Source organism: Salmo salar, chromosome ssa06 (genome assembly GCF_905237065.1).
Source record: "Salmo salar chromosome ssa06, Ssal_v3.1, whole genome shotgun sequence".
In the NCBI taxonomy this organism is placed as follows: Eukaryota; Metazoa; Chordata; class Actinopteri; order Salmoniformes; family Salmonidae; genus Salmo; species Salmo salar.
Genome location: NC_059447.1, coordinates 30,027,032 through 30,044,368, shown reverse-complemented (window position 1 = coordinate 30,044,368; position 17,337 = coordinate 30,027,032). Strand labels below are relative to the sequence as shown.

Below are 17,337 nucleotides of genomic sequence, written 5' to 3'. Positions count from 1 at the left end.
GTGTAGTAAAGATTAAGACTAAAAGTGGTAAAAGTAGTAGCCTACAATAATGAAAAATTCCAGGTAAACAGAAAGTGTCCAGACAAAAATATGTTATAAATATTAGATGACGCTTACCCAGACACACTTGTCTAAATTGATGGGTCATGTGAAATAAATGCTATAACCCCCAGCCACATCCAATGGTGGAAAAAGTACTAAATTGTCATACTTGAGTAAAAGTAAAGATACCTTAATAGAAAATTACTAAAGTAAAAATGAAAGTCACCCAGTAAAATACTACTTGAGGGAAAGTCTAAAAGTATTTGGTTTAAAAAAAAAAAAGTAAATGGAATTGCTAAAATGTACTTAAGTATCAAAAGTAAAAGTCTAAATAATTTAAAATTCCTTATATTAAGCAAACCAGACAGCACAATTAAATGTTTTATTTTTTATTGACGGATAGCCAGGGGTACACTCCAACACTCAGACATAATATACAAACAAAGCATTTGTGTTTAATGAGTCTGTCAGATCAGATGCAGTAGGGATAACCAGGGATTTTCTCTTAATAAGTGTGTGAATTGGACAATTTTCCTGTCAAATTGTAAGGAGTACTTTTGAGTGTCAGGGAAAATGTATGGAGTAAAAAGTACATTATTTTCTTTCTGAATGTAGTTAAGTAAAAGTAAAAGTTGCCAAAATTATAAATAGTAAAGTAAAGTACAGATACCCCACAAAAATACTTAAGTAGTACTCTATAATATTTTTACTTAAGTACTTTACACCACTGGCCACATCTTGCTAAGTGGATGGGTCTCTACAGGAGGTGTAAACACTACAGCCAAATGGTTACTTGCATAGTAGCAATATCAGAAATAGATTGCGTGAATATAAATAAAATAATATACAGTATGTACAAGAACAATATCAATAACGATATCAGTGATAGACGAGGGGTAAAGTGGCTGAGCAGCAGGTTTAAAAAAGAATACTAGCAACAACGTAGGAGAGAGTGTTAGGAGAGAGTCATGTGAATAGAGGCACTGCAGATTGTGCTGATGACTGGTCAGTCCGAACCTCGCATGAACAAAGGACTCTATATTCGGAGAGACTGTTTCTGTCCTACCCTTGACTTTGGTGCAGGGCATGTGATGTCCATAGCCTCTTCGTCGAAAAACTCCTTGATCCTCTCAAAAATATAAGTTTGTCTAGCTGTGTCCAGCCAGGTGGTGCTTGTACAGGCAGACCATCTATTGGAGGAAGGATGTCAGCGTTCCGCAGCAGCTGAAACCTGGTCCTGACTGAGTCCGAACGCTCCTTGGCGACAACAACACCAGGCTCCAGAGCATCGAAGCTGTAAACATGAAATAACCAAAACATTTGAGAAGACATTACAACCTTGCAAAATATAAATTCTCCTCCAAAGGTTAGATAATAAGAATAACCTCATACAATGCAATGACAATTATATTCACCTGAAGTTCTGGTAGTGCTTGATCTGTGGCAGCGGCCTGAAGTACAGAGTCAGGTGTTGTTGCCAGCCATAGCTTTCCACCAGCACCGTACCATCTTCCAGTCTAACCAGCTGTGGGATGTTGACCCCTGTCACAGTGCTCTCCTTCACAACACCAGCAATGTCAGACAAAGTGTTCACTCTGGTCTTTCTGAAGCTCTACTTAATGAGGCCGGAGCACCAGTCGGGGGCAAACTTGGTGTGGCCTGTGATCAGGAAGTGAAGATCCAGACTGTGGTGAAGCTTGTGCATGGTCCACCAGGCACAATACCAGAGCACAAACGTGTTCTTGTTTTGGCCACTGCAGTTATCACAATTCAGGTCCACACGTGTTACCCCAACTCCATAGTTGGTGAATAAATGGTGCTTGTAGTCGATGACTGCACTGCTGCCTTTGCTTAATGACATGCCATCAATCATGTAGTTTGACATATTTTTTTATGTAAAAATGTAATGTAAGTTACTGCAGTATCTTCTCCCTGCCACATGAGGGGGCATGGCACCAACCTGAGTGACTGGAGTAAAGCATATGATCCTAGAATTGTAGTGTTGTGATCATATACCTCTGTGCTTGTTTGTGATGAACACATAGCCTATCATTAATATGCATAGAATTGTCAAGAGAGAATCAGATGAATCTGATGATGAGTGTCAAAGGATTGTTCCAGTGTGTTTCTTGTTCCATGTCTTATGTGTTACTCAAAGTGAAATTTGTTCACTGTTTGATCCGATAATAACCATTAAACCATTAACTCACTAATGGATTCATTTGTATGCATGTTGGATGTTTTTATTATTATACCTGCTACCAAATTGGCCAGCAATGGGTCAAAGAATTTCTGATTTGATAGTTTCTAAGCATTTACCCCATCTCAATCAAATCAATTTGTATAGGTTGCTTACACATATTTTGCAGATTTTATCGCAGGTGCAGTGAAATGTTTATGTTTCTAGCTCCAACAGTGTAGAAATACCTAACAATACAAAACAATACACACAAATCCCCCAAATAAAAATAAAGGAATTATACATATCAGAACGAGCAATGTCAGAGTCCAGAATATTTATATATATATATGTATATATATATATGATGGTGTGTCTAGACAGTATGGACAGTCTATGAATAGAAAAGGTGTGTACAGCAGTAGTTATTTAGGCAGCCTTGACTAGAATACAGTAGATATACTGTGTACAAAGCATTAGGATCACCTTCCTAATATTGAGTTGCACCCCCTTTTGCCCTCAGAGCAGCCTCAATTCGTCAGGGCATGGTGTCGAAAGCGTTCCACAGGGATGCTGGCCCATGTTGACTCCAATGTTTCCCATAGTTGTGTCAAGTTGGTTGGAAGTCCTTTGGGTGATGGACCATTCTTGATACACACGGAAAACCCAGCAGTGTTGCAGTTCTTGACACACTCAAACTGGTGTGCCTGGCACCTACTACCATACCCCGTTCAAAAGCACTTAAATCTTTTGTCTTATCCATTCACCCTCTGAATGGCACACATTCACAATCCATGTCTCAATTGTCTCAAGACTTAAAAATCCTTCTTTAACCTGTCTCCTCCCCTTCATCTACACTGATTGAAGTGGATTTAACAGATGACATCAATAAGGGATCATGGCTTTCACCTGGATTCACCTGGTCAGTCAAGAGAGTGGTTCACTATTCCCCTGTAAATACTGCATATTTCCTTGTGTCTCTAAGTCACGTGTCTCTGTCCTTCATCTTTCCTCCCGAAGGCACTGGGTTCAGGGAGATTAAATATGGGCCCTGCTTTCACATTGGGATTCCCCAGCATGCTCGCACTACACTACTTTGGTGGTGACACATTGCTAAACTAAATAGATTGGATTGAAAAAGTGCTGTGACTGGGAAGGTCAAGTCTTCCTATACCACTGAAGCAAGCTCAACCTGATTCAGCTCGCCTGCTCTAACCTGGTGCTGGGCTGGCAGACCCCTCCCCACCCCACTACTCTCTTCCTACTAATAACATATAGTTAAAGCTGGGTTCCCTGTGGACCAAGACTTAGACATACTGAACAGACTGATATAGATATGGAATAAGAAAGTCAAAACTGGTGGATGAAATTACAACAATACCATAACCAGCCCCAGAAGTGACTTATCAAATATGCAAGACTATCTTTGTTTTGTCTTAGGAATTAAGCATTCTATGTGTTGCTCTAGTCAACCCCCATTTTGTCACACTTCTGCGATGCAGAGATTCTGTTGTCTTTACATCCTGTAGGTCTGATATCTGGTTGGACGTTAACTCAACAGTATTGCTATTCGTCAACAACTCAGGTTTCGAAACCAAACATGGTCAAATGGTTATAAAAGGGTCTTAGATTCATGGCCTTTCAGGCTATGGGTTTTTCTCTCTCCCTCTCCCTCTCTGATCATGCCTAGAATAACACTTGTAATGCTTGTTAATGCTTTGTAACTTAAGCTTATTCCTTATATGTAAATCAATTTAGAAAAGTAATTAAATACACATTGTCAGACGTTTCTTGATTGTCTATTACTGTAACGCAACTGTAGTCTCTTGCATATTTCAATTTTATGGAGTTAGATCAACATTTAATAGACTTTATTAACATATTAATAGTATAGTCTTATTATGGGTTGCATGTGAGGTGTATATATAAAATATGAATCCACTACAGTTTCATAACCTGTTGTCTGTTACAACAAGCAAATTATGGTAATTTATGATATACCTTTAGAAATGCATTTAACTGTGAAAATTTGATTTTTTTTCCCTCTAAAATAAAGCTTTACCTCTCGTCTCAGCCCAATCCAGTCGCTGCTTTTATCTGCAAAAGATGAAACATAGTGTCACGTCCTGACCATGGTAAGCTGTTATTTTCTATGGTAGAGTAGGTCAGGGCGTGACAGGGGGGTTTTCTAGTTTAGTTTTTTCTATGTTGTTATGTTCTAGTTTTCTATTTCTATGTTGGGTTGTTCTAGTTTTTGTATTTCTATGTTGGGCTTTGTTTGAGATGATCTCCAATTAGAGGCAGCTTGTCATCGTTGTCTCTAATTGGAGGTCATATTTAAGTTGGTGTTTGTCCCACCTGGGTTTGTGGGAGATTAATTTTGAGTAGTGTATGTTTCACCTCTGCGTCACGGTTTGTTGTTTTTTGTCATTCAGTTTATTTATGTATTGCATAGTTTCACAGTATAAATAAAATGTGGAACGATGACCAGCTGCCTGGACGTGACACATAGTGACTTCAGAAAGTATTCATACCCCTTGACTTATTACACATTTTGTTGTGTTGCAGCCTGAATTCAAAATGTATTAAGTATATTTTTTCTCACCCATCTACACACAATACCCCATAATTACAAAGTGAAAACACGTTTTAAGACACTTTTGCAAATGTATGGCAAAATGTAATACAGAAATATCTAGTATTCACACCCAAGTCAATACTTTGTAGACACACCTTTGGCAGTGGTTACAGCTGTCTTTCCGGGTAAGTCTAAGAGCTTTCCACACCTGGATTGTGCAACATTTGCCCATTATTCTTTAAAAAATAATTCAAGCTCTGTCAAATTGGTTGTTGATCATTGCTAGACAACCATTTTCAGGTCTTGCCATAGATTTTCAAGTAGATTTAAGTCAAAACTGTAACGCTGCCACTCAGGAACATTCACTGTCTTCTTGGTAAGCAACTCCAGTGTAGATTTGGCCTTGTGTTTTAGATCATTGTCCTGCTGAAAGGTGAATTCATCTCCCAGTGTCGGGTGGAAAGCAGACTGAACCTGGTTTTCCTCTAGGATTTTGCCTGTGCTTAGATCCATTCAGTTTATTTTTTATCCTGAAAAACTCCCCAGTCCTTAACGATTACAAGCATACCCATAACATGATGCATCCATCACTATGCTTTAAAATATGGAGAGTGGTACTCAGTAATGTGTTGTATTGGATTTTCCCCGAACATAACACTTGGTATTCAGGACAAACAGTTAATTGCTTTGCCACATTTTTTTTGCTGTATTACTTTAGTGCCTTGTTGCAAACAGGATGCAAGTGTTCTGTACAGGCTTCCTTCTTTTCAATCTGTCAATTAGGTTAGTATTGTGGAGTAACTACAATGTTGTTGATCCATCCTCAGTTTTCTCCTATCACAACCATTAAACATTGGCCTCATGGTGAAATCCCTGAGCGGTTTCCTTCCTATCTGTAAATTGACTTATCTGTATCTTTGTAGTGACTGGGTGTATTGATACACCATCCAATAACTTCACCATGCTCAAACGGATATTCAATAACTGCTTTTTTTTTTAACCCATCTACCAATAGGTGCCCTTCTTTGTGAGGCATTGAAACCTCTTTGGTCTTTGTGGTTGAATCTGTATTTGAAATCCACTGCTCGACTGAGGGACCTTACAGATAATTTAATGTGTGGGATAAAGAGATGAGGAAGCCATTCAAAAATCATGTTAAACACTATTATTGCACACAGAGTGAGTCCAACAACTCGGCTTGCTATAACAAAGGGGTTGAATTATTATTGACTCAAGACATTTCAGCTTTTAATTTGTCAAAAAAATAAAATATACAAATAATACACTTTGACATTATGGGGTATTGTGTGTAGGCCAGTGACAAACAATCTAAATGTAATCCATTTTAAATTCAGGGTGTAAAACAACATTTGGAAAAAGATAAGGGGTGAGAATACTTTCTGAAGGCACTGTGTGTTGCTGTTGGTGAAGGATCTTCAACAATCAAACAGATAATTCCAACCAAATATGACTTTCATTCATTACTAAGGAGGAGCTCTCACATTTAATCTTGTTTGCCAGTGATTTGTGTGGTAATACTGATAAGTGAGTCTGTTCATTATCTCCAGGGCCCTGTCCAGAAACAACTCCTAACTCATCAGGACCATTTCCCTTATCTCCAAAAGTTTCCAAAAGTTTCAAGTCTTCCTCAGGCACAATAAAGAAGCTGTGTTCCCATACAGTATCGCTTGGGGCAGGGTCACAGCCAGAATGTTGATTCCTGCCAAGGTAGTGTTATCTAGCTGTGCAAACATGCAAGCAGTCCCACTGTGAACTTTGGATCCCTGGGACAGTAAAATGGGCTGTAAAGAATGATTAGCAGGGTGGCTACAGTTCATAAGCCATTCAGACAACAAGATGTACCAGGAGGGAAGAGGACTGGGGAATATTTTCTTCCTTTAACAAAATATCTACTGTATACTTTCAGATTTGATGAAAGTGGACAAGTATGAAGTAGCATTTTCAAGTATGAAGTAGAATTTTAGAAGGCACTGGTTGTGTTATCATACAAGTATGATAATCAGTGGTTTCAACATGGATTCAGAGGAGGTCATGGTGGAAATGGAAAAAACTGGAAGCTCCTCAGATTCTCAACCAGGTCAGTTGTTGATCTATCCTGGCTTATGAGAAACAGGAAGTGAAAATTCAATACAATTGAATTGTGTTATTCTGTACATTCATTTAGGGTGGTATGATTCTTTTTACAGACCAAGCAGTCCCTCTTTCTGTGGTCTCAGGGTTGCGAATAATCCTGATCGGAGAGAGAGAGGCGGGGAAGAGTGCTGTGGGCAATGCCATCCTGGGCAGAGGGATGTTTGACGCGGTGGGGGTGAGAACAAGAGAGGCGGTAAAGCGTCAGGGAGAGGTGGCCGAGAGGCAGGTGACAGTGGTGGACACGCCTGGTTGGGAGTGGTTCCCCTCCAGGGGCTCTTCTCTGGGGGTCCGGAGGGAGATCGTCCGGGGCGTGTCGCTGTGCCAGCCTGGCCCCCACGCCGTGCTCCTGGTGGTGCCCCTCTCCTTCTCCTTTACCAGACGGGAGCGGCAGGCGGCCGAGGAGCATGTGGATATGTTGGGGGAGCGGGCTTGGGGGCATACTGTGGTGCTTTTCACGGTGAAGGGTGGGCGGCTGAAGGATGCCACCTTAGAGGAGGAGGTGGAGGAGAGTGAGGAACTCCAGGGCCTGGTGGATCGATGTGGGGGCCGCTATCATGCCCTCTATGGGAGGCCCAGGAAGGGCCACGATGCCGTGGCAGAGCTACTTGAGAAGCTGGACAACATGGTGGCCAAGAACAGAGGGGAGTTGCTCTCCAGCAAGGAGGTACTGGAGGAGGCCAGGGAGAAAGAGGAGGAGGAGGAGAGGAGGCAGCAGGAGGAGGACAGGGAGAGAGAGGAGGATCTGAGGAGGGTCAAGGAGGCTTTGAGAGAGCTGGAGATGGAGGAGGAGATGGAGGATGTGCAAGGGGAGGGAGAGGAGGCCACAGAGGAGTCCACGAGACAGCAGAGAGGGAGGAGATACACAGATGAGAAATCAGACAGTGAGTAAAACACTATACTATACCTACAGTACTTACTGAGAAAGTTGTTTTATGTGATGCCTAAATATGCCCATCAGTTGTCAAATGAGACAAACAAAATATTCTGTATGTCTGCCAGTATTTTCTCAATGTGAGAAAATTATAACGAAAGGAATGTGAAAATACATTGTACTGACACATTTTTGTGGTTCAACAGCAGGTGTGGAAAGCAGCTCAGCAGATCCTACATCAGCCCCACCACACCTCACCTGGTCTGACCTCAGGGCCATTAGAGATCAGAGATGTAAGACACAATAAAAGAGGGGAGAAGAACTTGCTGACTTCCTGATGGTCTATACTGACTACAGTCCAAAATACATTCATATTTTCCACTATTGATTTTGGATATGGACTGCCAATTCTGTACAAATAAGATTATTTGAAAAAAAGGTCTACTTGTGGCAGTAGCATAGCCAGAAAGTCATTGATGAGCCTCCAGAAATTTGTGTGGGCCCCCCCAAAAATAAAAAAATAAAAGACAACAGCTAACTTCATGTAATTCTACACATTTAGCTATTGGGGCAGAGAGAAAAATGTGCATTTCTGTAGCTAATCTCATGCTATTCTACACATTCTAATTAAAGCTCAAATATACATGTGTTGACTGTGATAAAGGCACTTGATTATGAGCTGTCTGGTTTGATAAATGAAAAAAGAGAAGAAGTAGCCAGTGGCAAGGTGCATATAGCCATAGAAGCACAGTGACATTTGCCTCAATGCTGTCATATTTGTGGTTTATTGCGTCTTATTGGGGGTGTGGCTTTCATCCACCCATCCCATGACAGTGAATGTCATTCCAGTTAATCTGAATGTCATTCCAGTGCACTGCTTGCTATGAATTGTATCTGATGGTGATTCCATATTTAGGTAAAAAGACAAATAATGTCCCGTTTGGAACACTGACAAGTAGAGAGCATCATTTTCTATTTATTTTTTGCTCATCCCACACTTTTTGAAAAACCATTAATCAAATACAACCACCGACTGTTTCCTTGTTGAGATTCAATTTGTACATGAACATTTGCGCTCAGTTGCCATCTTAGAGCAACAACAATGAGCAAACAGTCAGTAGTTGTATTTGATTCATGTTTTTCAAAAAAAGTGTGGATTTCAGCAATCAAAGAAAGGCACGAAACTACAGAGGACAAACAGGTACAAGGTTGACATTTCATAATATTTCAAACTTTTTTTATATTGTCCTTTTGCAAATTTATGTAGTCATAGCTAGGTTCCACAAAGCCTGGTCTTTGCTCCTCTCAGTTGATGGAATTCATCAGAAACTTCCTTCACCATGAAGTTTAGGTTGCTAAGGAACACTCAACTCCATTATCTTAATCTTATATCGAGGCGTAGTTTGATAACTGGTCACTCGATTTGCTAGCAACAACATTGAATCACGCTTACTTGTACCTATGTTTGTCCTTACAACTTTTCCTCATTTGTGTTGCTCAACTGGAGACATATCAGCCTTGACATAAGCCTACTAAAAACTGAGATGAAATTGGCACATGTGCATTCACGCTGAGTTGAGCAACACAAATGAGGGAAAAACTTGGTTGTAATCAATAAAAGTTTTTATTAAAAGTATGAATTTCAGCACTCGGTTGGACCCCTGTTATACAAGCCAAACATAGGTACAGGTAAGCATTTTCAGAATTTACATTTTTACAAGTATTGATTTACTTATTGTGACTCAATCTTGATGCTAGCAAATCGCGCGACCAGTTATCAAAACTCCACTCCACCCTGATATAAGAGAACAGTTGAGCATTCTTCAGCTAAATTAGGTAAGGGTTATGGTTCAGGTTGGGTTAGGTTAGGTTAGGTAAGATTTAGGTAGTGATGTCCCAGGGATGCCCGATAGCACTAACTGTCTGGAGCTGCTGAGTCAGAGGAGCGTGTGTAGGACTGTGTAGGACTCATTGTGGCCAGCAGGTCAAACAAACAACTAAAATTAACGAATCACTCAGAAAAACAAATCCTGACTTTTGAGTCATTAAAGAGTCGTTCAAAAAGAATGAGTCGTTCAAATAATAACGAATCGTTTGTGAACTACAAGTCAGACTCCGAAAATGACAAAGAGACACCAAAGATACTGTTAGGAACTGCTAATAATTATTCATGCATTTTTACAGTAGGCCTATTTTGTTTAAGGGCTAACCATCTTTACCAGTCATATCCTTTGCCTTTATTTATCTGTAATTTTATTTTCATCAGTTACTAAACTGTGTCAAAGAGGGACAACATGAATTCCAAAATGATCAACAATAAGCTGCGCATGACTCACTTGGAACTCATAGGCCTATTAGTCGGTGAGGTTACAAAATATATAAGGTTTTACCCTAAGGTTTCAACAGGAACATGACTCAAATGTGTAGGCTATGTGCATTATAAATTTGATCTCCTTAGAGGTCCTTACATCAGTCACCCTTGTACAAGGATAGATTCAGGTATGCCTAGGCCTACACTGTGATGTAGTTATAATTATCCTTCTTCATGATGCCATCCTATTTAAACAAACAGGTAAGAAACCCTCTGTCTGCATTCCATTTTTTGAAAAGTCACTGGTTTTAGCAATAAAGTGACATTTAAAAAATGCAGACACTGTTGTAAGGGACTGTAATAGAAGTTTGGATTGGAAAATATGGCTTTTAAGCATGAACACTACATGTATGTGGATACGCCTTCAAATTAGTGGATTCTGCCATTTCAGCCACACTTGTTGCTGACAGGTGTATAAAATTGTTAGTCGGGAGATCATTAAATGGGTTTCCATGATCGAGCAGCCAGACACAAGCCTAAGATCTTCATGCGCAATGCCAAGAGTCGGCTGGAATGGTGTAAAGCTTGCCGCCATTGGACTCTGGAGCAGTGGAAACGTGTTCTCTGGAGTGATGAATCACGCTTCACCATCTGGCAGGCCGACGGACAAATCTGGGTTTGGCGGATGCCAGGAGAACGCTACCTGGCCCAATGCATAGTGCCAACAGTAAAGTTTGGTGGAGACGGAATAATGGTTCATGTCCCCTTAGTTCCAGTGAAGGGAAATCTTAACACTATAGCATACAATGACATTCCAGATAATTTTGTGCTTCCAACTTTGTGGCAACAGTTTTGGGAAGGCCCTTTCCTGTTTCAGCATGACAATGTCCTTGTGCACAAAGCGAGGTCCACACAGAAATTGTTTGTCGAGATCGGTGTGGAAGAATTTGACTGGCCTGCACAGAGCCCTGACCTCAACCTCATCGAACACCTTTGGGATGAATTGCAACACCGACTGTGAGCCAGGTCTAATTAGGTCTAATTGCCCAACATAAGTGCCCGACCTCACTAATGCTTTGGTGGCTGAATGGAAGTCCCTGCAGCAATGTTCCAACGTCTAGAGGAAAGCCTTCCCAGAAGAGTGGAGGCTGCTATAGCAGCAAAGGGGGACCACATACTTTTGGTGTCCACATACCTTTGTCCATGTAGTGTGAGGTCCAGGATCACTGCGCTCCTGACATTGACAAAACTGTCAAACAAACAGGTATTGCAATGAATGAAATTCGTAAAATAAAACATTATTTTATGAACTGAAATGGAAAAAGTCCTTGAGTCTGTGTTTCCATTAATAGCACAAACTGGTACACTCATTAGTGCAACGGCAATGGAGTTTATAGAAATGTAAATGTTTCTAGGCTACTTGGCACTTGTGGTAAATGAAGAATGGTAGTTCGACGTGACAAGAGAGCAGCAGAGAGCTCGCATCATCACGAATACCAGGTGAAAATAATATTCTAAAAGGTTGTATTTTCTTACAGAGAGCAAATTAGGGGGTTATTAGTTCAATACATCTCAGACACCCTCAGCCACATTCACACAGTGAAGGAATTCTCTGACTGGCATTCCAAATGGGCACTTCAGAGAGAGACAGAAGCAAAAATTATGAAAGACATCAAGAAGGAGGCCGGCAGAATCAACCTGAAATTTGACCATGTCACCAAATATAAGGTCAATGCCAGGGCACAGGCCAAGGCGTTTGGGGAGTTCATATGGAGCAGCCTGAGCCAGGTGACTGCAGACAGTAAGATTGAGGAGCAGGAGAATGACCTGGGGGCTGTAATGAAGGATACTGGGGGGATGGAGAAGCTGGACTATATTGTAGATGCTGTGTAGTGTCTGGCGGTCACCTGTCTGTGTTTGAGGAGAACAGGTTCCTCTGTCTGCCTCAGGGGACGGGCCATGCCAGTGTTCAGGCTGCCATCATTGCTGCCAGAATGACCTGCCCTCTCCTCATCTATTTTAAGGGGGATGCTAAGCCCTCCTTTATAACCAGCCTCCTCAATGTAGAAGTACTGGCCTTCTAGGTGAGCAGCTGCATACAGATCAGCCAGGAGCTTTGTGACAGGATAGAGGAAAGGTAAGTGGAATGCCCATCACAATCCACCACTGTAGTTTGCCTAGTAGGCTATAGAGTGGTGAGGAGGAGTCTACCGTGTCCGGAAGCAACTTCACTATTCATTTTCTGGATTCAGGGTTAGGTTAGCTGGACGTTTCTGACTGGTCTTGGAACTGTGACAACAGGCAGCCTCTCCCCGCTTGGCTCGATGGGATATGTAGTGATTTTGCCAATACAGCCAGATATGTACACATAGTCAATTTAAAAAAAGGTTAAAGGTACAAGACTATCTTATTTGTTGATTTAAATCATGCTTTATTAATATAATGAGTAATCGAGGAATATCACAACTTAATTGACACAAAAAAACTGGAAAAAAATAGCAGCTCTACAGAGCGCCAATGGCGACAATGAATGTCAATTACTTCCTGAAATGAAGGGTCCGAAGAGCTCCTCATCACCACTCAATTGGTATTAAAGTAGTACTTTCAATGTTCTTCAGTGTCATTATACATACATTTGAAAAAATATGCTACGACAGCCTGAAAGTAAATTTGAGGAAGATCCCCACAATTGTATTTGTTTATTTAAAATACCTGTAAAAAAAACATGGTCCTACCTAGTAATTACACACAATACAGTATATTCTCTTTAATACTCTTTCTTTGGGCTAACAGGGCTGGTGTCATTCCATGGATAGAGTGCCTTTTGGGTAGTGTAATTTTGCCAAAAATAACTATATATATTTCACCTAATTTTAACATTCTGTCATAAAGATCAACTTTACAACCAACGTTTTTCTGTGTTGATGTGTTATGCTCATCGACACGCTCAGTTTTCCACCGCAAAATGGACAAAAAGAGTAGAATCCACTCAGATGCTTTTACACTATGATTTGACAATTAGATGTTCAATGTTTTTTAGTTTTTTTTAAGGGAATAGTTTTACTATATTAAAATGAGAGTTCAGTTCACATTACAGGGTTGACCTCAGCCTGAAAACCCAAAGTTGAATTTAATTGAATTCTACATTGCGCAAAAATGAGCATTTGTCCTCTCACGACCTCTACAAGCCAGCATGTTGAATACAATTATATTTTAACTTACATTACTGGTTATCCGTGCGGTTGGTCCTTTTGCAGGTAGGAATGTGAGACAATATATCCACAGGAAAGTATAATTAAATCAACTTTTCAAGGCGCTGGTAGTGCGTTCAGATTTCTATCACCTGAAGCATGCCACAAGATGAAAATACATGCACGCAACACATGCATACTTGCAGAGCTCGTGCACCTGTTTACATAGGCTTGTGTCTGTTTACATGGTTACAGGGATATCGCCCAATGCAAGCCATTTCGATCTACGGTGTCCACAGATTGATTTAAATGGGGGCACTACAGTGTAGATAAATAAAAAAATGTAGCTCCCCTGTCCGAATACATATGGAGGGAGTGTACTGTATGTATATTTGAGTACAGTAAATAGATGTTGAATCTCTCTTCCCTCTATTAAGATGGACCAGCTCCTCAGAATGACGTTCCTGTTCCAAGGGGCTGCTCAGCACTTCATTGGTCAGTTCAGCCAGCGCCGACCCAGGATGGAGCAGTTTCTGACCGAGCTGGAGGAGAATGCTGTGCAGCTGGACAGGATGAAGCTGGGGGCTAAGATCTCCAGTGTTGCAGGCAGCTCAGTGGGGGTGGCTGGAGGGATCCTCTCTATCGCGGGCATAGCTCTGTCCCTAGTCACTGCTGGGGTGTCATTGGGTCTCACCATTACAGGAGCCAGCCTGGGGTTCACCAGAAGGGTCAACAGTTTAACCACTGGTATCACAGAGATGAAGGTCAATAGCATCCATGAGAAGAAGCCAGAGAAGTCTTCCAGAGTTTCATGGAGGATGTGGAGAGTCTCCAGGAGTGTCTGGATGATGTGGCTAGAAAGGAGGCGCTCCTGGGGCAGAGAGGGTTGGATGTCTTAGTTGGAACAGGGAAGGCTATTGGCACCTCAGGGGCCATTGGAAAAGGTATCGACTCCATAGTGGACTGTGGCTCTGGTTTGAAGGCAGTGAAGGCCTTTACAAATGAAGATCAGATCATCAGCACTGGTAAGTTGGCGTGCCAGGACGGCAAAGCTCTTTCTATCCCCACCAATGTCTTATTCATTGGCCTGGATGTCGTCTTTATCTGTAAAGACAGAATTAGCCTGGCAAAAGGCAGCAAGAGTGAAAGATCCTAGCGCATCCTTGCACTGTGGCGCACAGAGCTGGACTCCTGGCAGAGGATCCATGATTCGCTGTGTAGAGGTCTATTCATGTTAAAGAAGAGCCAGAGAATCCTGGAACACCCATTTTACCATCTGGATGAAATGCTAAGAGTAAATAAGACTGAGCTCTATTCAATCTGTATCGCTGAAAAGTTACAGATTACACAATTTCCGATTGAGCCGATATATGCAACGTTTACCGTGAATGCAGTCTCCACTGCCTTTACATTTCAATCATGCTGTAACGCTGAACTTCCACGATACGGATTGAATAGAGCCCTAGGATGAGTATAACATAGCAGGATGACAAAATGACTTACCAGTCTTTGAGGTCTTTGAAGAGGGGAGTTTGTGCCCCTGCAGAAGCAGTTTTCATCAATAATTCAGTATATTAAAGCTGATCATTTAAAATCAATTATACAATTTGATGTAAAGCAACAATTTAAAAAATATTATTGATTTACTAGATTGGTCTGTAATTCATTTATGAGATAATCCACTGGTTATTGGAAGTAAACTAATTCTCAGTCCGACATTAAACAATAACAGTTATTGCATTATCCACAGCATAGTCATCCTATTGAATTATGATCCATTGTAGTGATTTCCTTTTTATGTACTTCTGGAAATGGTCTGCATATCATCTTTAAGCTATCTCTGGGATTTACTTTTTAAATACTATATGTATCAGTAGAAACTGAAAGCTTTGTTTGGTGTTACAGGTGTAAATTCAAGAAGGCCACTCAGAGCGGTGATATATGTTATGGTTGACCACCATGTAAAAGTAAGTGTACCGTATCTTCTAGTTCTCTATATTTCATCAAATGTACTTGGGAATTGTGTATTAATCCTGCCTTTTGATAAAGACAATTCATCTACAACCTATTTTCAGTCTCTCATAGAGAGGGACAGGGAGTACAGTAACCAAAGCTGAGGAGGATCTGAAAGGAACTGTGTAAATACATTGCACTTAAAGCAGCACTGTAATGTTAAAACTGTACATATTTATCAACATTTGATAATGTACTGACTTAAATGTAAATTTATGTGTGTGTTTCAACAGCATGTGTGGTGAACTGTTCAGATCCTACATCAGCCCCACCACACCTCACCTGGTCTGACCTCAGGATCATTGTCAGTCAGAGCTGTAAGACACAATAAAAGAGAAGAGGGAGATTAAGACTTTGCTGACTTCCTGATGACACACACATAATGTGTATACTAACTGACATGTACTGTTTGATAGAATGTAGAGTATTCGCACAAATACCACACCGTGACAGTTTTCCCATATTTTGAATGCACAGATTTGCATGATTTCTCTTATTGATGTGGACCCCAGGAAGAGTAGCTTCTGCTTCAGTAACAGCTAATGTAGATCCTAATAAAATAAAATAAATAAAAATGTCAATGTGAATCATTATAACTGCTATTACCAAGCATTCCTGAAAACAGACATAGAAGCAATCACAAACTGGGTCTGATTATCCCAGGTACAATGTGTGTATAGCTGCCTTTGATTACCACACCTGTTGACTGTTTCTAAGGCTACACTGGGGCATGACACTGGCTGTAAAAAGCTATTGCCTCTCAGGCTGTCCTATGAGAATCTTCCTTGTTTTGTTTCCTTGTATACAACATTTTGAAAAGTTGTTATTTTTCCAGGCCAAAGTCCAGAGATAAATGATATGGGCAAGGGATTTAACACTTTCTGTACATATAGGATTACATATAAGGAACTCATGTTTTAGGATGATTTATAATCACAGTAAATTGTGTGGAAGCAAACAATATCAGTTAAAACATATGCAAAGAGTTCTTATTGTGTTCTGTTGTACAACACAATGCTTTTGTCTTGCTGTACACGACTACAGACTGCATCACTGTGATGTCCGGTATTCAGTTATGTCATGATGAAAATGAGAACGCAGTACAAACGTCCAATTAAAAAATACAATTTATTTTTTCATTTTTTACAAGGGTATTTCAGAACACCAGCAACTAGGCATATTATTGTTAATACAAATGAGACCAGACATGAACAGTCCCATTTAATTTAACATCTCTTAGAAACGTTTTCACACAAGTCAGCATCAGAATAAATTGCAGTAACATGTTTCATTGCCTTTAAGGGCCAGATCGAAATTTACTGGATTTGTGAAGGGTGGTCAAACTTTGTTTTTGCTTTGGGGAGGGTTGTGTGTTTTTTGGGGGGACACGGGGAGGGTAGTGCAAACCTTTTTCCTATAAACAATGGCTTGACTTACTTTTGATATTACCCTAATAAAGTTTAGAAACATTTGTGAAGGTTTGGTATGGTCTGGTATGGTATGGTATGGACACTGTAAAATCCATGGAGAATAAGAGCACCTCCTCCCAGCTGCCAACTGCACTTAGGCTAGGAAACACTGTCACCACCGATAAATCCACAATAATCGAGATTTTCAATAAGCATTTCTCTACAGCTGGCCATGCTTTCCTCCTGGCTACCCCAATCCTGGCCAACAAGGTACTAAACGATATCATAACCGCCATCGATAAAAGACAATACTTTGCAGCCGTATTCATCGACCTGGCCAAGGCTTTCGACTCTGTCAGTCACCGTATTCTTATCGACACACTCAACAGGCTTGGCTTCTCAAATGACTGCCTTGCCTGGTTCACCAACTACTTCTCAGATAGAGTTCAGTGTGTCAAATCGGAGGGCCTGTTGTCGGGACCTCTAGCAGTCTCTATGGGGGTGCCACAGGGTTCAATTCTCGGGCCGACTCTTTTCTCTGTATATATCAATGATGTTGCTCCTGCTGCGGGTGATTTCTTGATCCACC

General features: G+C 40.8%; 1 protein-coding gene and 1 pseudogene across 3 annotated transcripts; both read left to right on the top strand.

Moving 5' to 3' along the window:
* The first annotated feature begins 6,587 nt into the window (after window positions 1-6,587).
* On the top strand, window positions 6,588-8,502 carry LOC106606914 (GTPase IMAP family member 4). Of its 3 annotated transcripts, none has more exons than XM_014203382.2 (3): window positions 6,588-6,897; window positions 7,007-7,834; window positions 8,034-8,502. In XM_014203382.2, exons 1-3 carry the CDS (start codon window positions 6,813-6,815, stop codon window positions 8,129-8,131), a joined length of 1,011 nt encoding a protein of 336 aa, XP_014058857.2. In that variant the 5' UTR covers window positions 6,588-6,812; the 3' UTR covers window positions 8,132-8,502. The 3 variants fall into 3 exon arrangements, with proteins under 3 accessions (XP_014058857.2, XP_014058856.2, XP_045576192.1); XM_014203381.2 differs by having other exon boundaries at window positions 8,031-8,502; XM_045720236.1 differs by having other exon boundaries at window positions 6,625-6,897; window positions 7,037-7,834; window positions 8,031-8,502.
* A 3,017-nt stretch (window positions 8,503-11,519) lies between these two features.
* Window positions 11,520-15,860, top strand: LOC106606910 (uncharacterized; annotated as a pseudogene).
* Window positions 15,861-17,337: the final 1,477 nt, after the last annotated feature.

Bases quoted from the DNA above. Each gene is read 5' to 3' on its own strand.
- LOC106606914 (XM_014203381.2), top strand. From the start codon at position 6,813: ATGATAATCAGTGGTTTCAACATGGATTCAGAGGAGGTCATGGTGGAA. The intron at 6,898-7,006 runs GTCAGTTGTTGA...TTCTTTTTACAG, and splicing joins CTCCTCAGATTCTCAACCAG to ACCAAGCAGTCCCTCTTTCT. The intron at 7,835-8,030 runs GTGAGTAAAACA...GTGGTTCAACAG, and splicing joins CACAGATGAGAAATCAGACA to CAGGTGTGGAAAGCAGCTCA.